Genomic DNA, 24785 nt, shown 5'->3' with positions numbered 1-24785 from the left:
CCCTGCAGAAATATGGTGGGGAGGGGAGGGGGGACATATCGCAGACAGAGCAGGGGGGACGAGACCAGAGAGGAGACGGGAGAAGACAGAAAGACCAACGACCTGCCTGCGGTGAGAGAGTGAGAGGCCCAAAGGCTCAGCCTCATCACGGGAGATGTCATTGATCCTAAATGCCTTGGTTTCCACAGCGTGAAGCCAAGAAAGATGAGAGGCAGGAGCACCAGCCCAAAGGGGAGAGCAGTACTCCATCAGGCTGCGGACGAAAGCTTTGTACATGGTCAGGAGCTCAGGTGTGCCGAGGAAGGACCTTGCATGACGGAGGATGCCCAGTCAGTGACTGGCTTTGGAGGCCAGGTTGGAAATGTGGCTCTCCCAGGAAAGATCATTGCAGATAGTGAGACCCAGAAGCTTAAATGAAAAGACTTCTTCCAGAGGATTGTTGAGAAAGTAGATGGAGAGGGGGGAGGGGGGATTCCGAAATGGTCCTTTCGGAGAGACAGAGTGAGAGTGTGAGATTTGTCAAGATTGAAAGACATGTTCCACGTGTTGGACCAGCTTGTGATTTTATCCAGATCTGCAGTGAGTGAAGAAGCTGCTGCTTGATGGTCTGAGGGATGACAGGTTGTACAGCAGAGGGTGGAGTTATCAGCAAAGATATTTTACCTTTGTTTCATCATTGAGAACTCCAAGCATCTTTTCCACGTACTTGTGCTTGTTCATAACAACTACTCCAGACCCTTTATCAGGTTTTCAGATATATAAGTCTGGGTTAGTCTTCAGGTCTCGAACATCAGCCAGATATTCACATTCCATATGGAAGTCAGGTGTGTCGTTAGGGGTTCCACAATAAGCATATGCAATATCAGTCCGTCCTGCCCGACAGGAATTTGATTCGTCATTGGAAATGGGAATATGATGGGACAATTTGGCATAAAAGAACTCAAACTCAGCAAACACCCCCTCTCTTTTGATACTGGCATTGTGGGGTTCTGAAGGACGAAACAAAGTTCAAATTACTTGGCAATGTGGCTCATTACGACTGCACAGTTGCACTTGAACGGAAATTGCAAACACATTTATTGCAATTGTGCAAAAGTAGAGAACTCCCACATGATGTATGTGAGCGGGTCCGTCCACATGGTTCACCACGTCCTCAGATGTATGGGTTACCCCAAATGCATAAAGAAGACGTCCCACTATGTCCAATACTATCTATTATTGGTTCTGCGCAACATAAACTCTTCAAGTGGTTGAGTGAATTATTGCAACCTGTTCTCGAGGAATTCTCCGAGTACGTAATCAAAGATTCATTCACGTTTGCCAGAACCATGTGTGAATTGGAACGGGACCAGAATACAGTGATCATGTACTCCTTTGACATATCCAGCCTGTTCACGAATGTTCCTTTCCAAGAAACCATCAATAGCTGGAGAGTTCGGAGGTTGGGCAGTTAGTTCGCCGGCGCGACCAGGAGGCCTGAGTCGAGACTCATTCACTCCTCGAGCGCGTCGTCGTCTCGACCAGGCCGCGGTGGAGGCCAGACGACCAAGGGAGCCAGTCGGAGCTCGGGGGTCCGGGCAAAGACACCGAGGGTTGCCAAACCAGGATCCAGCGAGTCACCACAAGGGTGGCCAGGTAGCCCGCTCGGTCTCTCGGAGCCCCTTCGGTCATCCCGGCTCCAAGCAATTATAAAGGCTCACGAGCCCGGTTCTTTATTTCTGGGGTTTTGGATGAAAGTCTGTGGCGCCTTGTCCCTAAGTAGAACTGATTAATTGCATGATTGTGTACATAACAAATAGACATCGGCTGTAGGTTTTTGCTCGTGTCTTGTCCCCATCCCCCATTCATTGCATATGTGCATTGAAAATAAATGTCCCCATTTTTTAATGTTAACCTGCTCGCTGTATCACTTTCTGCCATTGACTGCCATGATGCGTTCGGAATGTTAGCTGGCTAATTATAAGCCGATAAAACGTACATCTGGTCAGACGGGGCTTGGCGATATAAAACCGCTCGGCAATCGCATACGGAACGAGCTGCTTAAGCGGCACGTTTTCGTGCAGGCTCCGTCGAGGTATAAGCTCCCGGCATTTCTGTCCGCGCGAATCATTAGGTACATCGACAATTCGGCGATCGACCCTGTAGCGCGTGGATAGAAGAGTTGGCTGGTTTATGGTGTGTTAAAAACACCCGCAGCTCGGTTTCGGCGTTGATCCGGAAGCTGCGACTATATTGCCATGTTCGGTGGGCACGCACGGCCGCAATTGAGCTAAAGGCGGTCGTCCGCACACCAGAGTGGTGTAAATCTACAACAATATATACGTGAGTAGACAGAGTCATGATGGGATCACCATTAGGACCACCGCCTGCAAATATTTTTGTTGGCTTTCATGAGAAGCAATGTTCCATGAATTTAATATGAACATTACACCTACAGTATACCACCAATATGTGGACGACACATTTGCAATCGTAAATACTCCTACTGCCTGCACTGACATCCTTATATGTCTCAATGCTCTCCATCCTGCATAAAAGTTTATGTTTGAGACCGAGCAGTCAAATGCACGTCCCTTTCTGGATGTGTTGGTCGAGAAGACTGAGGATGAATTCTTGACGATAATCTACCGCAAGGCTACCTTCATTGGGCAATACAGATGGTGGGACTCCTTTAGATAAACATGTGACAAGGTTGCCCTTATGAACACCCTTGTTAATAGAGCGTGCGCCATATGTTCACTCTGTCGAATTGCTGCTGAAATTGAGTGCATTATAACCATTTTTCATGACATTGGCGACCCTGAGGGACTCATCTGTGGGTTCTTTCAGCGTAAAACTGCCATTCGGTCTGAGGACACTATATTTGGACCAGAAAAGTGACCGGTTTATCTCAAGCTCCCATGGAGAGGAAAGATCTCTCAAAAGTTTGAACAACAGATGAAACGGTCAGTTTCACAATGTTGCAACGAGAGTGATTTTTACAACCCACAAATTGCTCCCCTCAATCCAGAAAGATGTGTTCTTTACCATAAAACTGAACAATGTTATTTACGAATTTCAGTGCAGGTGTGATGCCAGGTACATAGGTTGCACATCACTCAGACTGGAGGACTGGATGAAGCGGCACATTCCATTGGCAATCCAGAACAACTCGGAGACTAGTTGTACACAACCATCCCATACATGTAAGAACCCAACAAGAATGCCTGCTCAAAGTGAGTCTGCCATTGGTCAGCACATTTACTGAATTTGCATAGAAACGTGGAACACATTTAATGCACTTTTCCTTCAATCCTAACTGGCATATATCGGATTCCACTATTTATCCTAAATACCCAGAATTTCATCTATTTCAAGAAAATAAGATAAAACTAAGGACCGTATCGTGTTGCGGCTCTGCGAAGCCAGCACTCCCCCAAGGCAATGGCACCCAACGTACAGTGGTCCCGAGACAGTTATTTTGTTAGTATTTGTTTAGTTAGACCTTTCATTATGTCTTGTGGGTATATGGGACAAGATGCATTGCAGAGGACTTTCAGTTACATCTTCAATCCCGATTCTTTCACTTATTTTATTTTCCTTTACTTCACCCTCACCAGTGCCTGCACACACTTCACCCTCAACACCCAAAGTTCCTTGTGCTCCACTGATTAGTTATCCAGTTCCACAGTTTGTTTGTGGTTTTCACCAAATATTAAAACTTGTCTGTTATTATCTTTACACTGACGGGAAGGCTATATAGGGTGTCCCAAAAATATACAACTTTTAAAATGCTTCGTTTGATCCTAAAAAAGCAGTAATTTTGTCACTAATGCTTCATTTCTTGTTGCAGAGACCCTGAAGTTTATTTTGATACCAAGCAAGTGCCAGAAAAATGCCAAGACTGACCTACAACAACGGACGAAAATTGTTGAACTTTGGCACCAAAGAAAGTGTCATTCAGGTGCAACGTCTTTACTCGAGACATTTCGGTATCCACTTGCGCCATGCACCAAACTTTCGGACAATAAAGTGCACCATCGCAAAGTTTACCGATGTGAGAACCATCTGTGACCTTCACAAGGGTCACAGTGGTCGGAAGAGGACAGGTCGAAGTGAAGAAAATGTGGAAATGGTGAGACAGGCGGTCGTTCAGAGTCCAAAAAAGGAATTCTATCTGCCTGAGCTATGTACTCAGGCCCGTAGGAGAAACAACCTGATCCAGATGAGAACCCAGTGGTTCCAGCAGGATGGGCACCGCCCCATACAGCCAGGGAAACAAGGCGTTTTCTCAACCAACATTTTGAGGGCCGCTTTATCTCCCTCTACGAAGACGTTGAGTGGCCACCGTATTCCCCTGACCTTACTCCTCCAGACTTCTTCTTGTGGGGATATCTCAAGGACAGGATCTATGGAAACCCTCGGCCTCAGACTCTTGATCAGCTGAAGGAAAACATCCACCGAGAAATCCAGAACATTCCTCAGGAAACTTTTCCCAAAGTGATGGAGAACATGACAACGCGTTTGCAGGCAGTGATCGGACAAAGGGGAGCCCACGTCGAACATGTGGTCTCAAAGAAAACGACGATTCTAAACCAAAATTTAATTTTTGGTGGCAATTTTGACATTGGTACAATAAACTTCAACCTTTCAGCTTTCTATCCAGCCATATATCTTTTTTAAAAATATATGTTATGACCATCCTCTTTGCAGATGAAAAGTTGTATATTTTTTTGGGACACCCTGTATAGTGTTGGCGGCATTGAACTGTTTGAGTTCAATTCCCGACCCAAATTACAACTGATATCTTGATACTTCACAAGCAGTGTCGTATCAATAATAACTGGTGTCTTTTGGGGGAATGTTAAGCCTGCTGTACCATCTGCTCACATTTGAAGGTGAACATTCACCATCTAGTGGAATTTATCAAAAATAGTAGGTGACCTTTGCCAGTCAGGGGCCCAATTTTAAGTTCCTGCAGTAATTAAAATTGGCAATGTAGAAGCGGCGCAGCATTGCCGCCTTAGTAATGAAGCAACGAGCAGACCAAATTCGGATTCAATTCTGACCAGAAATGCATTTGATGGAAGAAGAACTGAAAACATAATTGCCTCTTGCGGAAAAATGCATGTCAACAACAAACCTACGGCTGATTTGACGAAACTTCTTCGTCAACATTTTTCACAGAAATACCAAGGCGGCACCAAGCATGTCATCAGGAGAAACAATTAACAATGTACAGTGAAAGCAGCATAAGTTTAAAATCGTTATCCTTGATCGAGCAGCAAAGCAAATGTAATAGCAGTTTACACACGATTGTTTACGATGTGTCGCACAAGCAATTCCAACTCTCCGAGGCTGTTCACGCTCGTAAGCTCTGCTCCCTCCTTCCGACAGGCCTTCAGAGCCTCCTGCCACGTGCTGTTCTTCTGCTGCTGCTGATAGCAATTGCCGTGGAAGCCTCGCCAGCCAGGTAGGCAGTCAGTCCGTTTGTTCTTCCAATTCTCTATCACACGTGCACACCTTTCAGGATTACTTTACTGCAGTGTGAAAAAAAAAACTTGCATCACAAATCAGGTGACCTTGTATTCCAACCCATCATCTTGGACAGTCACACACAATTGATAACAGTAAACACAACGACAAATATATTGGTGTTTCTACAATATCTTAATTTCGAACACACACACACACACACACACACACACACACACACACACACACACACGTGCCAACTCTCGAATGGAGAAATCCTCACCAGAGCGAAGGGGGAGAGGGGTGGGGTGGTGAGAGGTGGGTTTAGGGGAGAAATGAATAGCATGTTGTCAGTAAAAGAGAAAGAAAGCTCAATGATGGCGACACAGACCCCTCGCAGACTAAACCCCATGTCTGTGTCTGTGCAGTCAGTATGCATGCTGTAAAGAAGAAAGATATTGCACCTCCTCAAATCGGACCAAGAGTCATCCCACATTGAGGCATGGATCTGCACCCACACAGGATGCTGTTGATGTGATGCCTGCCTCACAACCACCATAAAAGGTAAGCTCCGAGAGCTAAGAAGATTAAAAAAAAAGAAAGCTGGAGCTTCGAGGAGAAGACAATCATTCACTTTTTGCAAAGTGCATTCCATGCATGAAAAGAGTGGTAGATGATGAGGAAAATAAAGAACAACTGAGCACAGAAGAGGAGGAAGATGATGAGCAGTGAAGACTGCAAGAAGAGCTGGCCAACAAAATAAAGGCGATAAGATTGACACCACAACTCTATAGAATAGAAAACAACAAATGGATAAAAACACGAGTCAGGAGAACCAAGCGAGAACTCGGAAGAATGACACCAGAGTCATCCCGCTTGAAGGAAATAAACACTGAGCTTTGCAGCGGCACTGCTCATTCAAGAAAACAACACAGCAAGAAGAACAAAACAGGCTCTCCAGGCAGAAACCAAGCACCACCATGGTAACTGACACCAGAGACACAGAAAGAGAGCAACTGAGAAAGAAAATAGGACATATACGATAATACTCCACATTGTGCAACCCCACTTTGTGCTGATTCACTTTAACACGGATTAAAGTATTCAATTTTTAATTACCTAAAAGACAACAAAATATATATATATTTAAATCCATCAAGCGAGTGAAAAGTTACAAGTTCAAACACCACATTGATTGTAAATGCGACACTGGTGTTCACATTGCTCGCAGTCAATCCGAGCACGTCTCTGAGCGTGTCTACTCTCAACAAATCAGTGTGTGTTGTCGTCTTCCTTCTCTGTGCACCGCCATTGGTAATTGTGTCAAAAGCCTTGGGAATTAGGATCTACCGTCTGTTAATTAAGGGAGTCATCTGTCAAGACAATTGTTAAGACCAAAGAAAAAAATTAAGCATATAGTCCACGACTACCGTACGTACGACAAAATTAATGAGATTGACGAGCAGTTTAATGGAGAAGATGGAGAGACTTTTATCCACTTGGATTGAGGATAATGAATCGGTGTGCGATGTCTTCAAACCAGGCAATAATTATGGATAAGGCACTGAGTTACATGATGAAGTAACATAGTAAAATGTGAGGGATAAGGTGCTGAGTTTAAATGATGAAGTAAAAGAGTAAAAGGTGAGGGATAGATAAGGTGCTGAGTTTATATGAATAAGTGAAAGAGCAGGAAGGTGAGAATAAGGTGCTGAGTTTATATGGTGAAGTAAAAGAGTAAAAGGTGATGGGTAATTATAATGCGCTGAATTTATATGATGCAGTGAAAGACCAGAAAGGTGAGGATAAGGTGATGAGTTTATATGATGAAGTGAAAGAGAAAAGGTGAGGGATCTACCAAGGAGATGTTAATGGCCAGTCGAGGGTGCTTCACTCGATTTAAATTGCCACAGTAATTTGCCCAACATTTGCCTTACTGGGGAAGATACGAGCAGGCAGGAGCTGAATTTCCATGTTTAAGGCCCTGTGGAAGCTTACCCTCCCAATCTAGTTTTTAAATTGGACAAAACGGGGCTTTTTGTTAGAGGATGCCGTCCTGTAGGTCATTTCCGAGGAAGAGCGATATGCCTTTGGCTTCAAGGTAGCAAAAGTCAAACTGCCAGACACTGCACATGGGCAGCAATGCTATATATCTGAAGTGAAGGGGAATATTGTTGCGGTACCGGGCGTTGGCTGCGAGCACGACCGCGAGATGGAGCAGGAGAGTCGGCTCGACCGATCGCCTGGAATTTAGATCGTACCTTTTCGGAAAACTCCGAAAAAGTATGGGTCCCTTATCGGACCGTGAAGCGTCAATATTTCTGCCACGTGGTACAGGGTTATTTGCCAATTTTCAAAATACCTACATTTCCACGTGGCAATTTATCGAGTCTCCACACCCTCGATGGCACCCGTACGGAACGAGCCGCTTAACGTACTCGAACCGTGTGTGACCTGAGCGGTTGATCGCCGAGATCCGCCGGTCCAAATGTGCCGTTACAGCGGCAACAGCCTGGCTAATTTTCCAACATGCAGCATGCTAAGCCAATGGAGGAAAGGACACGAACAAGTGGATACATTTCACAAACGGGGCTGTTTATTTAAAAATAGGCAGGGAGGGGAACACAGAAGAGCAGAGTTATCCGAATATTTATAAGCACGTATGTACAGCAAGGCACTTAATAATTCATTACTTACTATACTGGCGCCACAAACACACATACGCACACACCCAAAAAATCGGACCAAAATGGTTTATTGAGGCCTCCAGCCCGGATGGAAAGGACGAGCTGAAGACCACATTCTGCCTCGGACCTGTCCACCTCGTGTGGTCTTCGCGTTGTTCGAACCGGGCACCAGCGAGGGCGAGCTGAATCCAGACACTGGCGAGCCGCGATCAGCTTCCCGAGCTCCAGCGGATCCTCTCATGCTCCAGAATACGCGCTGGTGAAGACGAGGCGCCGATCCTTCACAATCCACTGAGTCGATTCAATCGAAGAACCACCAACCACCTTCCGTGCTCTCCGAACAACCACCAACCAATAACCCAGAAGAGCCAGAACCACCAACGAAGAAGAGCAAAGAACAACAACCCAGAAGAGCCAGAACCACCAACCAAGAAGAGCAAAGAACCCACTTCTGTCTCTCCGTTCCCCTTTTATCCCTCTGGTGTGTGGCTCGCTTCTGGCGTGACTCGTTCGCCGTCGGTGGGGGCTGTCGCTTCCCATTTCTCGGAGTGCCCAAGCGAGCCGATTCATGTCTATATTTGGGAATGGAATTCAGTTCGCTCATCGTTGGGTGGGGGCTGTCGCATCCCACCCCTTGGAGTGCCCAAGCGAGCCGATTCATGTCCATATTAGGGAATGAAATTCAGTTCGCTCATCATTGGGTGGGGGCTGTCGCATCCCACCTCTTGGAGTGCCCAAGCGAGCCGATTCATGTCCATATTAGGGAATGGAATTCAATTCGCGAATGCATTCTGAACACACCCGCATTTCAGCGAGCGCACGAAGAATGCTGGGAGCAGAGGGTTTTCGGTGGTGTTGTTGTTATCGTTGGTGTTGTTATCGCTGGTGTTGTTGTCATCGTTGGTGTTGTTATCGTTGGTGGTGTAAAATAAAAGAAGGAAAACCTGACTATTAAAATAACTCTACAGCGCAGGAACATTTAATTACCCATTAGACAAGGGAAAAGGGAGCTATCTCTCCACATTCACTTATCGAAATAACTGAGCTATAGGACCTGAATGTTGTGTGCTCATGGCTTCCAGATTCACAACACTATTACACTAACCCCGATTCATTTTCTCTGGAAGGGGTCCCCAGCTGTTTTCTGGTCGACTTTTCGCGCTGCCTGCACCCAACGAATGTATTACACAAAGTGGTCCGTTTTGCCCATTTGGGGATCGGGCCCACAGAATAAGGTGTCGGAACCGGGGACCTTCTCGAGGACTCCGGGAGCTGCTGCGATCCTGTCCCCAGGCCCCTTCTCATGTACCCACGCATCTACAAAGTGAAGGCAATCGGTGGGCAAATGCTCACTCCAAGAAAACTCACTGGTAAATTATTGGTAAATGTACAAATTTATATTTTTAATAGTGTTCCTTCTTGATTCAGGTTATAACAGGAAATACATATTCTTATGTCCCTGGAGGTACAGCGTCTATCCTGAACACAATGCTTTACGAACCCCATTCCGCACAAAATTACTACTGCGCGAATTTCTCAGGAATTTATCTATCCTTTGAACAAACCAGGGTAGTGCTACTTAAGGATTCATAAGAGGAAACCAAAAAGCAAAGCTGATGAGAATCTAAAAAAACAAAACAAATATAAAACTGAAAATAAAGACCGAGACGTAACTCATGATATCAATGATGGCAAAGAAGATTGAAAAAAAAAAACTATAACAATATCAACAATGTGGAGAAAATAAAAGCACGCGTTTGAAAATAACCCGAAAATGTCAAAAGATGTAGTTACGGTAATCCATGAGGATTGTAGAGTCATATCATAGTGTAGTGTCATTCCTACCTTGTTTGGTTGTTGTTTTTTTGAGATTTCATCCCTCTGTGTTTTTACATTTAAAAAAATTCTCGTTTCAGTTGGGTTTTTTTGAAGGGAATATATAAAAGAGTTTATAAAGAAAGTAAAATACACATACACAGATCAGTGGAATAATATACAGAGATCAGTAAATCTCACCCACTGAGCTGCATATATATATATATATATATATATATATATATATATATATATATATATATATATATATATATATATATAATATTATTATTATGGTTTCCCCACCCGTTCGGCGTGCGGGTGACCGTTTTTAACTAATCGCAGCCGCACGCGTCCACCGGACAGGCAATCCAGTCGTAGCTTTCCAGATCAACGCCAAAATCCAGCTACGGGTGTGTTTTTAAAGCACACCACAACCATGTCAATACTCTACCCGCGCTACAGGGTCCGATCGCCGAATGGTCGATTTACCTAATTATTCACGCGGGCAGACTACCAAGAGATTTACCTCAACAGGACCTGCTTGGAAACGAGCCGCTTAAGCAGCTCGCTCCGTTTGCGATTTGCCGAGCGGTGTATTATCACGAGGCCCCGTTGGACCCGATTATCTTATCGGCTATTAAAAGCCAGCTAATATTCCGTCCGTATGGCAGTTCAATGCAGGAAGAGGACGCAACGAGCAGATGAACATTCAAACAAGGACATTTATTTGTCACACGTATGCAGTCATGCAGTCAACAAAGCAATGCAGGTATTCCAAGCACGTATGCAATGCAATGGATGGGGGGTAGGGACAAGACACGAGTAAACAAAGACCTACAGCCGTTTGTCTATTTATTATGTACACAATCACTTAACAGTTTCTACTTAGCGGACACGGCGCCACAACCTTCATACAAAGAAAACCCCAGGAAAGGAAAGGGCAGAACAGGACCCGTAGGCCTTTAATGTTCGCGGAGCTGTGGAGACCGCAAGAGCTCCGAGAGGCCGTGCTGGTTACCTGTCACCCTCGTGGTGATTCGCTGAGCGACCCTCGATGTTTCGCCGTAAACACGGCAGCTCGGTTGCTCCAGGCCCCGCCGTGCGGCCTGGTAGATCGGGCCGAGCCGACGACACCTCAGAGGAACGAACGGGCCTTGCTCTTTTACGAGTTGATGCTCTTTTAAAAGCCCGCCTGCTCCTCAGCGTTGCTCGAACCGTCTCGGGGCCGCTTGGCGACCTCTCTCCGGCTGTGTCCACCAACCCACAATTCGGCACGGTACTGCAGGTTTGGCTGCGCTCCAGGCTTCGCTGCACTCCGATGACCCCGACTGCCCTACACTGGACTCGAACCTTGACAGACTGCTCACAGACTCCTGGCGAACTCCAGGCAAAAACTCTTGGCAAGAACTGAAACTCGGTGGTTCAGCTCCGCCTTTTATGGGGTGGGGGAGTGAGTTTGATCCCCCACCTTTGACCTTTCACCGCCCGCTGGCTCCGCCCCTTTTGGTATTTTGATCCGATCTTGTCACGAAATGCAGAGAAAGCGGACGTGGCAGAGATCATCGGCCGTGGAAAGCGGACGTGGCAGAAATCATCAGCTCCCGCCCCAACGAGGGAGTCCCCACGTTGGTCGGTGGAGATGCCGTTTGTCCGCGGGACGCCGTTGCTGGCAAAAAGATGGCAGCGTTTATGGAGATGAAGGTGAGGCGATGTTGTTCGTTTGTGGAGATTTTGTTGAAGAGATGGTGAGGAGATGTCGTGGTTGACGCTGTGATGGGGATGGCGTGATTGTTGAGATGCGGTTGTGGTTGTGGAAGTAGTGGTTGTGGTTGTTGAGATGCGGTTGTTCCAAAATAAAGATAGCAAAAGAATAATACTACCTCAAAGATCACAGCCCGGTTACATGAATAATTCCCTTTAGACATCGGTGGGGAAATCTAATCTGAACACACACTTATCGACATAACTGATCTCTGGGAAACCTGTATGGTGTTCTGTGAATTTCCACAACTGTAACAATATATATATATATATATATATATATATATATATATATATATATATATATATATATATATATATATATATATATATATATATATATATATATATATATCACTGGAGCGAACCTACAGCATGCACTTCCGGGGCCAAGGAGCCGCTATGTTGGAATACCCTTCCCACGCTAGAACGCGAGAGGTACAGGCATAACTGAGTGCGATAAGCGCCGGACTTCATCGGGTTCCGTTCACAGATTGATTCACATTTATTTCCACTTTTGTTTGTAGCTCCATTACAAGGACCAGAAGGAAAACAAAGGTGAGTGACAAAACTGAGAGTCTGATTTTAGTTGTTCAGAAGTGTCACGTTGAGTTTGTTTCAGTGCGAGAATAATTGAATTTCAGATCCTCAATAAAATGGAATGAATGTTGGGGAGGGGGGTGGAGGGGAGTTGTTTAAATAACTATGTTCCTTACAGACAAAGCCTTGAAACAAAACAACAAAACACACTCAAACACAATTGTTCAATATCACTGTGAATCACTTTGCTGGAGATTATAACGACACGAGCAGAGTACCCGCCCGATGGGCGATCTTGTTCCAAGTATGCAACACGTTCTTGTGACAGAAACCTTTATTTGGATAGTGTATAAGTAACTGACAGCTCTGTATCGGCAAAATAAAATAAAATAACCTGGGTTACATGCATGAAGCAAAAACATACCTACTACTTACAATTCAAAACACCTCATTGCACTGGAAAACATGGGGACAGGAATATTGCACTGTAAATGGGCGACACTTGTAATACCCCCACCTGGAGGCGGTGCAACACAATATACATTTACGTCGATAATTTACATCCCCTCCCCCTCTCGCCAAAACCACCATCAAAGATAAAACACCTCTATACACTAATTGGGGTCATGCTGATCCTATGTAGCAAGTCTGAATGTAATTGGCTGAGAACTGTAGGGGTAGCGTGACGAGTAAACTCACAAACACTGGTCCGTGAATTATACCAAGGATAAGGTAAATGATAAATTAAACACATCAGTACAGACAAACTGAATCTGAGAATCTGATCAGGCAAATACTCTGGAGTTGAAACTTTACCACCGAGAGCCAAACAATTTTTCGACACCAAAAAGTGTGTGTGTGTGTGTGTGTGTGTGTGTGTGTGTGTGTGTGTGTGTGTGTGTGTGTGTGTGTGTGTGTGTGTGTGTGTGTGTGTCAGGGTGTCAGTGTGTCTCCTCCATAACTCCCAAAGCATGAAACCTATCAGCCTGAAACTTTGCATGCATAATAAGAAAACTCCAAGGAAGTGCAAGTGTAAATTGGGTGTTTCGGTTAATTAAAACACCACTTTTGAAGATAATTAACGGCCTTATTTAATTATATTGTTCACCAGGCGATCCTCGGCCACTTCGCTCTCTGGGGTCTTAAGGCGTATCCTGGATTACCTCACTGGGGTCTGAAGCTGCCATGTTTTTTTTTGGCCTGCTCAACCATGTCTTGACTTGGAACAGGCTGCAATGATTCCTTAACGATAAAGTTTTTTTTTTCACTTTCCTCACTCATATTATCGAATGCGTGTTCATCATAGCTAAAAATCGCTGTATACATTGGTTTTGTAAGTGCTATAATTTTTTAATTAGGAGCTTGGAGTGATTAAATGCATTATATGATACGATTTTCCACGATCTACTCTCACGGATCAATTAAAGTATATCATCGAAATATTATTTCAGTTTTGAGGATCGGATATGGTCCGGACTAAATAAGTGTCAAAATCTGGAGTGAAATCTGATCATTTAAAGAAATAATGAGTCTTGTAACAAAGCCGATATACCTATTTACTTTAAGCAAGCAAAGCGATGTTCTGTCCTCCATACATACACAAGAAAATGTGAAATTTCCAAAGCATTAAACATATTTTTCTTCTGTTTGGAGAATTATATTGAGTGAACAAAAGATTTAGGAATATATCAAAATTAACCAGATTCATTCAGCTACATATATGATTTATTGCATTCACTGCTTGACATTGTGCCCTGTCCCCCAGCGAGACTGCTTATCCATAATGTTTACCAGATCTGTTTCTCTATTTTTGGAGGTTTCGCGAGGTGCTCTACAAGGAATCAAAGCAAATCTGGTTTAAAAAAAAACAAAAAAACCGGACCTTTTAAAATAAAGTTATAACGTTTGCATGGACCGTAAACCGATGTACCACGTGACGCATACACAGACGAGCAGGCAACGTGGCAGATTATCTGCAATGTTTATTTCACAGGCGATTAAACTTTGCGATGTCTCCAAGGTTGTTCCACATAAACAGCAACTCTTTCGTGGATAAAGTCATTATTAGAACAAATTCATTTTATTTCTTTAACTGCTACATGCGCGGTGAAGACTGGCTTTAAAGTTAAAGGGATCCTATATGATATGCAGCCACAGCCTGACCAGCCGTTCCTGATCAACCATTTAATTGGAGTGCTTGCCACTTGCCGAGCGCCCCACAGTCGATAGCGGTACAGTTCATGTCGCGTTTGGGATATACAGTCGACAGTTGCTACAAGGTCGAGGTACATGATTTACAAAGGTTATTTGGTTTCTCTTTGTGATTTTCAAAGCAAAATATATTCGACAACACCCAATTTCTGAGACGTTTGCTGTATTAACATGTTTTATAAATTACAGAGCCAAATTTCTTTCCATCCGTCACTTGACTATTGCTTGCTGTTTGTAAAGATTAATGTTTTTGCACATCTCACTGAAACATCTAGAATGCAACGTTGTGTTTATAATTTCTTTTTGAAATTCCCCCCAAACAAGGGTGAAAGCTACTCAAGATTTTTGGGTTGTATACAGTATGTACTACATTCGGTAATCACACTGACTCCAATCTGCCGATTCCTGAAGAGTTGCCGATATCGACCAAGCACTACTAGTGTGTGTGTGTGTGTGTGTGTGTGTGTGTGTGTGTGTGTGTGTGTGTGTGTGTGTGTGTGTGTGTGTGTGTGTGTTTCGGTCATTAAGCATAACATATCGTTCTCTTTGCTAACCCCACCCTCCTCCCATCACCTTTCTCATTCTCACTCTCACTCTGTGTCCCCTCATCGCTCCCCCGGCCTAATAAAATGCAGCACTCTCTTCCCACACATCTGTCTCTCTCTCTCTCTCTCTCTCTGCTTCTGTCTCTCACACCCCCCCCCTTTCCTCGCACCCATCCTTCCCCCAGTGTATCGCAATGTTTGGTGATGTGTTGCTCTCCCCCACCTCCCCCCCTCACTCTCCCACACCCCCAAGCTCTTCCCCTCTTCCTATCCTCCCCCTTCCCCAACCCCTCCTAGCTTCCCTCTCTCTCCCCTCCCACCTCTGTCTCCCTCCCTCTTTCTCCCCCCACCAACGAAGTGACGGATTGTGTGTGTGTGTGTATGTGTAGTATATATATATATATATATATATATATATATATATATATATATATATATATATATATATATATATATATATATATATATATACACACACACACACACATATACATACAGGGTGTCCCAAAGGTCTCCATACATAGGGAAAATTAACACTTTCAGCAAAATGTCTCCCGAAATTCTTCATGCGTAGCTTATATCTTTCTTCTTTATTTTCTCAGATTCCCTTCAAGAATGCCTTTGTCAAAAGAAGAACGTATTGAAATCATTCTCATGGCTGGTTCGGGAAACTGTCGCAAGGTTGCAATCGACTCTAACAGGAAACATGGCAAGCACATCATACACTATACACGACACACACAACAAGATTCAACATGGATGACACGAGTTCATCATGAGTGGGAGTGTGAGATGACATCATGAGATGACACGAGTTCATCATGACTTTGTGTGTGTTTACAAAGAAATGGCAATCATGTTGAGATCGTTTTGTAAATAAAGTTACATTTTGCTAAAAGTTTTAATTTTCCCTTTGTATGGAGACTTTTGGGACACTATATCTATATATATATATATATATATATATATATATATATATATACATACATACATACACACACACACACACACACACACACACACACACACACACACACACACACACACACACACACACACACACACACACACACACACACACACACACACACACACACACACACACACACACACACAAACACACACACACACACACACATACAGGTGAAGGAGCTGAAGAGTCATTAACACTCACCAACAGGTTGCAAGTCCAGTGACTCGTTAAGTTTCCTCTTACAGATGTACGGCAGTGCCTCACTGCAGTCTCGCGCTTGCCACTTGCTGTATTCCTCAGATCGAACACCACCACACCTATTCATCGCCAAAAATGTTGGACTTTCTGAATGTGACACAATATGTACCCATCAATCAAAACACTAACATTATAAAGCTTTGCAAGAATGAGAATTTAAAATTAGAAAATTTCCATTGATGTAAAGTGGACAAAAGAATAGTTCAGACCTCGCTGACTCAAATCTGAGCTATCTACTGTGGATTTGATTTCCAAGGTAACTATAAAACTGTGGCACCCTGTTATTTTGTCGGCAGTGCATTTCATCAATAAGAACACCATTCTTCAAAAGAGATGTTAAGCTGACTATCCTGTCTAATTTTATTTGCTACTGGACACACAGGCATGCAAGGACGGACCGACTCAGGGATGGACAGACGCAGGCACGAATGAATAGACACAGGCATGCCAAGACCGAGCTCCTTTTATATCTTAAATGACATCATGAAAATGTTATTAAATGCACAAAAGTACCATTAGATTTAAATCAAAGTGATATTAAAACGTGATAAAATGCACGAAAGTACCATTAGATTTAATTCAAAATATCACTAAAATATTATTTCATGCAAAAAAGTACCATTAGATTTAATTCAAAATGATAGCATTAAAATATTTATGAATGCACAAAAGTAGCATTATATTTCATGCATTTCAAAGGATGCGAGGGAGCGAAGTGATCGACGGAGAAGGGGAGACCTGGAGGGGGTGTCCCCACTCCCACAGTGGGGCAATTTTGTAATTTTTACCTTTAATTTATACATTCCAGCACACACACTGTTTTGTGCAAAATTAAAGTGGAATAATCATGTTTTCCTGATGAATTTAAGCTGTGTTTTTCTTACATGTAACTCTTCACTTTACATGTTTTGGACTTTACATTGTATAACATGTGTTGTAATGAGTTAAAATATAACCTCAAATTTAAAGATAAACTTAGACTTGACCATGTCCTCCAACTCTCCGATACTCATGAGAGGTAGATCTACTCCACTTACCACATGGGTGGCCAGCTAGGCGATATTGTGTACGTGCATGCACGTGCTATCACTATTGTGTACGTGCATGCATGCAACTTGCGCATACGGCTGAACACAGCATGTGCACGGTTCTCATTGGTACAATGTTTTGCTCTGAATTACATCATGTCAGTTAACCAATGAGAAACATCCTACATTTTGCAGGTCAATATTGCTTGTAAATGGGACAGCATTTATTATTTGCTGCCGAATACTTTGAATGGTAGCTGTCACCAATAAAATGCAATGAGATTACCTGTACAATTTTTCATGCAGCATTGACAGAAATTACCCAAAGGATGACAGAAACTTTGTCATGAAAATCTCTCAAAGACTTTGATGAGACATTATTTTGTGAGAGTGAAAAATTTTTCCTTATTATTGGGCAATTAAATTGGTAGGCTGTTCAAGCATACAAAAAGTGATAGACGACCAACAAAAATAGTACAGTTGGCAACTGTGGTGTGTGTGTGTGTGTGTGTGTGTGTGTGTGTGTGTGTGTGTGTGTGTGTGTGTGTGTGTGTGTGTGTGTGTGTGTGTGTGTGTGTGTGTGTGTGAGAGAAGTTGATTAAAACTAGTATGTTGTGGAAAATCAGCTAAGGCCCTAACTTTTAGCTCATGTTCAACCAAGTCAAGATGCACTATTGGAGTCATAACAATGTCCTTCAGTCAGCCAGTCAGTCAGTGGGCCCATTAACATTTTTCCATTTTTCCCCTACTCCTCCGAGGTGGCTCAATGGATCGTTTGGAAACTCGACATGATGGTTCATGATGTGGATGTGCAAAAACTAATGTAGCCCTTTTCTTCAATTTCCATCCAAGTGGTGAGATAATTCGCTAATTAACTCAAAATGAAATCTATATTTGTAAGTCCATCACATATTTTGAGATTCCATCAGCTCACAGGATGTTATTGTTTAATTTAAAACTCCTAATTTAATTTGATTTTAATCATGATTTAATTTAAACTCTTAGAGCCAAATTTACAAAAGGCGTTTAAGAGTTAGATGTGTGGAGAATCGCGAATTGTGCAATGATCACAAGTTCAAAGTTGGTTGCAAATCGCCGAAGAGTGATTATCCAATGTGCGACTAAAACCTAATCACAAGCGTCAAAAAAAATAAAACTTTTACATGTTGGCAAGGGCATGTTTCAGAGTAGAGTGCGTTTAATTCCTCGAAGCAAGCATTAGGCAAAATTGTTATCGTTAGAATGGCAGTTGGACTCTCTTGTACTTCCTGGCAGTTTAAGTTAACTTTAGAATCACTATAGGTTACACTATTGTGGTTTATGTACTGCAGTCAGGATTAACGGTAACAGAAGTAATGACAGTTCTAACTACAATGGCGCTCGGGAGAGTGCATTCCTCCGCCAGGCTGATTGGTTTATGTCTTGTATCCCACTGATTGGCCAGATCTGGATTCAGACCTGAATTAAAATTTAATCAGCTTCTTGTCACCTAAAGAACTCATCCGTCAAGTTTCGCCTGAATCTGTCCATAGCTTTTTGAGATATCGTGCTATACATCATTTAGCCCAATCACTCGATGGTGAAGAATCACTTAAAAATTATCGGATCCAGATCCGGATCCGGGTCTTCACCAAAATCTAATCATTTCGTCCATATCACATACGCAAGCTCTCCACCAAATTTTGTCCAAATCTGTCCACAACTTTTTGAGATAGCCTGTTCACAAACAAACAAGAAAGATGCCATGTATAGCACAGTACTTGTGAAATCCATAAAAACAAATTTGACCTTAAAAATAATTAGCTGGTTGAATTCAGTGACCTGATGTGCAAATCCACTTCAAATTTCAAGTCCATCAGATGAAAATTGAGGATTTTAGAAATATGACAAAGTTGTTGACCTTTTGACATTTTGACCTCAAAAACAATAGGCTACTTGCTTAGGATGGTGGTGAAGAAGTTTTGTGAATATTGGTTTAAAATTGTGACCTGTAGGCAACTGACATACAAATAAACAAACAGATAGACAGACAGAATGAAAAATCATACAGCGACACTTGGCAAAACAGAACAAAGTAGAATGGTTTACGTTTTGTATCCCACTGATAGTCTGGATCTGAACCAAAATCTAATCCCCTTGTTCTTGTCACAACTCATCCACAACTTTTTGAGATATCATGACATAGTTTTGGCTCTATTTCTCAATTTTAGAAATCAGGCCTATGTTCACCTTTTGACCTTAAAAATAATTGGTGGTTGAATTCATTGATCTGATATGCAAATCCTGTTCAAATTTCAAGTCAATCGGATGAAAAATCCTCCTCCTTCAAAATTTCCAGTTTTCCCTCCTTGGAGTTTTCTTTTGTATCCATCTGATCCACCCCATGTGTCCTCTCCTGCCCAATATCCCTCTATCTTAGTCTTCAAATCTACTATTGGTGTTTCCTCCCTCTCTTTCCTGTTCCTTTTGTGTGCGTCTCGACTGTTCCTTGTGCGTCCTGTTACGTCCTCCCTCATCTGTCCAGTGTACCAATTCTTCCACGAGGCTCGACTATGTATCCAAATATATATCAACACTAGTGGGGTATGCTTACACATTGTAAGCAATAACGAACTGCACTTCGTATGTAGGTACATAATAAATACGTTGGTACAAATGTATGATGAGAAGCTTTGTGATTGTAGACAAGCATCACCGACCTCCTGCGAGATGAGCACAAGGCTGCACTTACTTTCGAATATTTTTATTTACGATGCTTTCCGATGGTTCTGTGATTTTTCCCGGTGTATCGGCTTCGATGTCCATCGGCACGCAAAATTACAGCTTTATACGTCACCCGGAAGGTACCGAACATTAATATCAGTCAGTGAGTGGTAAGAATGCTCTTTATACATTAGATATAAAAGGAGCCATGCGTGCATGTAAGTTCCAGACCCCTCGATACCTTGAGACCCCTCGACATCCCCCAAGACCCTTTCGACCACTTAACACCCCTAAAACCCACAAGACCTCCAAAAGACTCCCTCGATCCTTAAGACAGCGAAGACCCCCAAAAACCCCAAGAACCTTTAAGATCCTTAAAACACCAAGACTCTTCAGACCCCCAACCTTAAACCCTTAAGACCCCCTAACACACGCTACGACCGTGAAGACCTTCAAGACCCTAAAGACTCTCTGAGACCCCAAGATCCTGAAGATCCCAAGCCCCCTACACCTTTCAGAACCTAAAAATCTCTCCATAGACACCATAGACCCCTTTCAACTTTAAGACCCTTAAGACACCTTTAGACCCATTCACCCTTTAAACCTTATGCCATTAAGACTCCTATAACCTTTCGACCCCAAATACCCTGAAGACCTTGGCTCCCTTTCGACCCCTTACACCTTTCAGATATGTTGGATAGCTTGGAACCTTGATCATTCAGAGATTTAGACCACTTAGACCTTTTTCAACCCTTTTTACATGCCTGAGAGATTTGACCCTTTCAACCCTTTTGACCTTATGATTGGAACATACCCTTTAAACCTTTAGACCATCTAGAACCATTTAGGCGCATACCACGCAAACATCTGTGGTCTTCTTGCAAAACACAGGCGACACTATTTCAGGAAGTAATGCACAAACTCGACCCACCCAGGGTGTGGGTACTCTGCTGGTATACTGTATAGTAAATGCTGAAAATTATGTATAAACGATTATTTGAATCACAGATTTTGTACTAGTAACTGTAGGTTAAAATTCTCCGGCAATCAGAACTGAGTCGCAGGAAACACACACAGCGTGTGCGCAAAGGGCCTCATTTCGCATTCATACGTCATTTTGAAAGTCTTGTATTGGTCATTAAGATAAGTATAAAAGTATTGGTTTATGAGAGGGAGCCATGAAACTATGCATCAGAATATAACAGGTTGATATCGGTATGGTGTTCTTCCAAAAACCACAGCTTTTATTGCACTTCATGTTAGAACACATGGACGTGCTTGTGACAAGCATCTGGGTGTATCACCGATTAATTCATCAAATATAGAACAAAGTTTGCAACAACAAACTCATCATTATTTCTGCCAATATTGGAGTGCTTCAATAATTCACCTTAGCAAACCATAAGATTTGTAGGAACAATCTTCCTTCAAACCCACGTCACTTGAACATGATGACAGTATTGCTGTATCCAGGCAGTCTTACCGTCTGCCCAGTTTATAAACTTCAGAGGTGAATGATCAGACCACTGCCAGCCACCATCAAAGTCCAGGTCATTAAGGCCTGACCATAGAACTGCTCTATAGGAGCTGAGAAAGCCTGGCAGAAAGAAAAGAAAAAAAAAAACAACGATGTAACTATGCATTTAGAATGATGTATCCAATAATTAAATGCATCCGGTGCCGTCAGATCTCAGGAGCAAAGCATAGACAAGACAGCATTCGGATGGGACCCCTGCAGGGAACTCAGTGTTACAGTCTCGAGTATGGCAGGATAGCTCGGTTGATAGCGTGCTTGCCTCTCAGCTGTCTGGTTATCCCACGTACATGAAGTGAAAAGTGTGGCTATGCAATTGCTTCATGTCCATCAAGCCGTCTGTCTGTCTGATCAGTTTATGATTGAGGAACTACTTATTTAAATCGAATGTTATATTTTGAACACGAATCGGAACACGAAAAGGAAGACAAATTTCTCGTTTTAACGCATTTTATGTCTGGATTTGAACGGATCGCACATGCGCAGAGAGGATTGAGATGATATTTTTACTCTGGAATGATTTTCAATTTTGTTTTACTGCCAGACAGGCACACAAACAGTAAACTTACTGTTTTTAAGGATGTCATAAAGGACACGCACAACAGACACAAATAACTATTGTAATATGTTGGTTAGGGTGATGTTATCGACACTGGGGAAAATGGAGATAAAACCCCAAATTAATTGATTTATACACCTTTAACCCATTATTTAAATTGAATTATTACTTGCAGTGTCCGCCTTATGGGCGATATTGTTCCAAGCATGCAGCACGTTCTTCTGACGCATACATTTATTTGGACAGTGTAGAAGCAACTGACAGCTCTGTGGAGGCAAAAAATGATAATAATAATAATAATAAATAAATCACCCATGGAACAAAAACATACCTCACTGCTTATACTTCAAAACACCTCACCTCACTGCACTGGAAAATGGGGGGACAGGAGTACTGCAAATGGTGGAGACTTGTAATACCCTCCCCCACCTAGAGGCGGCACTACACGATACACATTTACATCAAGAATTTGCGTTCATCCTACTCCCCCCCCCCCCCCCGTCCACTGGCAAAGATTAAAAAAAACACACCCCTGGACATTAATTGGGGTCGTGTTGATCTTATGTAGCAAGTCTGGATATAATCAGCCCAGAACTGCAGGAGGAGAAGTGCAATAAACAAACACTTGTCCTTGAATGATAGTGAGGATACTTGAATACGACAACACAAATCGCCTCCATAATACTTCCAAGAATAAGTTTCCAATCTCTTACGGTGTAACGTGAATTAAATCTCCATAAAAGTAAGCTCGAAAACTAGTATGCCTTACCTGGGAAAACATATTCAAGCCTTCGATCTCGTCGGATGAATGCATGGTGTTGTTAAAATTTAATTCTTCTCTACGAACTGAAATATTTGGGAAAGTAGTGTTTCTTGGTACAATGCTCTGCAGTAATAAATTAATTAATTAATAAGTTACTTCGAAGAGGATGACAGGAGTTACAGAACAATTTTTCCAAGTAAAGCTTTATTCCTTATTTGGAGCTGCTCTTTGCCAGACAAGTCGTTTAGTGAACTAAACTCTTAATTATAGTGTGTGGTGAGGAAATTAGGTAACAGGAAAAACTTTTATTTTGTACTTTGCACAGATTAACAAAATCTCATACTCCAGCAAAGTCACAAATTCCCTCAAAATGACTGCTCCAAAAACCCACTCCATCCAGGAGTGCCTTGGAAAAGGGGCATAGGGGGTGGAGAAATGGGGAGATTTTTTTGTTTGTTATGACATCACGTCAGTAAACCACCATGCCACCTGCACTGTGCCACGTGTAGAACCAAAAAATGTCTCTCCCCACCACTGCGGGGGTGGGGGGAGAGGGGATTATATATGTTCATAACCTGGCATATGCACAAAATTTGGTGGGGATTGGCCAAGTCCTTTTCGTTTTTGTTGTTTTTTGAAAATCATCAGACGTGCACACACACACACACACACACAAACAGAGAATTACCTTGTTCAATATCGTAGGATGACAGCGAAAATGATTATTGTCACAAAGCTTGTGTGAACATCCAGGCCCTGTTTACTTGTTTTCCACGATTATGTTATTTCATGTTAATGTTAACCTTTCACCCACTTATATTTAGTTCATTTATATTCCTTGAGTTATCTTCATGTAATGGAGCTAAAACGTATATATTACACTGGAAGCCCTCTCATATTGCGGGGGTTAGGTTCCTGGAAAATAACACAATAGTTGAAACCATGATTGTGGAAACCAAGGGCCAATGGGAAAGTGGGGATTCGGTTCCTGGGCTTCAACAAGATATTGAGGAAGATTGACGGCAGCCAGAAATAAACACATTACTCTTGAAATAAACACGTAAATACAATAAATACAGTGTAAGCAAGAAAAAGAGCACTCAGATTGCAGACCCTCGCCAGGACTCGTTTTGTGTGGTGTTTGTATTGTTTTGTGTGGTGTTTGTGTACTGGTCTTACGTAATTAATGAGAGACATAATTAGAATTGTCACTTGATAAATGCTGGCAGTGATGACCGAGTACCAAGACGTCCTGCTTTGATGCATCCCCCCTTTGATTGGACAACTGACCCTGACTCAGAACGTTTTTCATTATTATTCAACTGAATTCAGAATGGGATTAAAATTAATTAAATTCAAATTAAATGGAAGACCAAACAGGTACAGTCCTGCATTGGAATCATCGGAAGGAACCCGAACAAGCAAAAAGAAAAGATGAAGTGATCAGGAGGAACCTGGATAGGATTCACATTTCAGCTGCAACTCCTCTTCCCTCAAACACTTAGAGGCACAATCATGTGAGCCTTATTCAAAAAACAAACAAAACAAAAAAAACCATATAATTGATCAAAAATACAAAAAGAATCCAGATCAGAAAAATTAAACACTTCTGGCTGCCAGACCATGTGTCCAATCAAGTTGAAATTGAAAACATATATTCCCCATCTCAACTACATCATCATTTTGAAGTTTCATATCAATTCATGAAGCAGTTCAAGTTTTAAAAAATTCTAAGATTTTCGCTCAATCCAATATGGCAGCCAGACCATGTGACATCAATTATTCTTGAATACCCTGGTATCTCCAAGGATTGGGGAACATTGTGCGACGTTTCTCCTCGATCTGTCCAGCCATTCTGGAGGAGAAAATTATAAGTTTTTGGGTAAATCCAACATGGCTGCCAAACAATGTAACCGATGATGTCATATGTGTGAACCTTTTGTTCCTCATT

At 42.6% G+C, this 24785-nt stretch overlaps 1 protein-coding gene across 1 annotated transcript in view; it reads right to left on the bottom strand.

Annotated features, from left to right (window-relative positions):
- MRC2 (mannose receptor C-type 2) overlaps nt 1-24785 on the bottom strand; it is a 382895-nt gene that overhangs the window by 274659 nt on the left and 83451 nt on the right. The window contains exons 5-7 of the mRNA XM_085876862.1: nt 21462-21575; nt 16191-16334; nt 5294-5485 (exon numbers count right to left, since the gene is read on the bottom strand). Of these exons, the coding sequence (XP_085732988.1) occupies nt 5294-5485; nt 16191-16334; nt 21462-21575 (450 nt within the window). The remainder of the gene's footprint in view (nt 1-5293; nt 5486-16190; nt 16335-21461; nt 21576-24785) is intronic.

This window comes from Eptatretus burgeri, chromosome 4, assembly GCF_056783735.1.
Source record: "Eptatretus burgeri isolate ZD-2024b chromosome 4, Ebu_testis_v1, whole genome shotgun sequence".
Lineage (NCBI taxonomy): Eukaryota > Metazoa > Chordata > Myxini > Myxiniformes > Myxinidae > Eptatretus > Eptatretus burgeri.
Note: the sequence above shows the minus strand (reverse complement) of the source record. Positions and strands in the feature narration are given on the sequence as shown.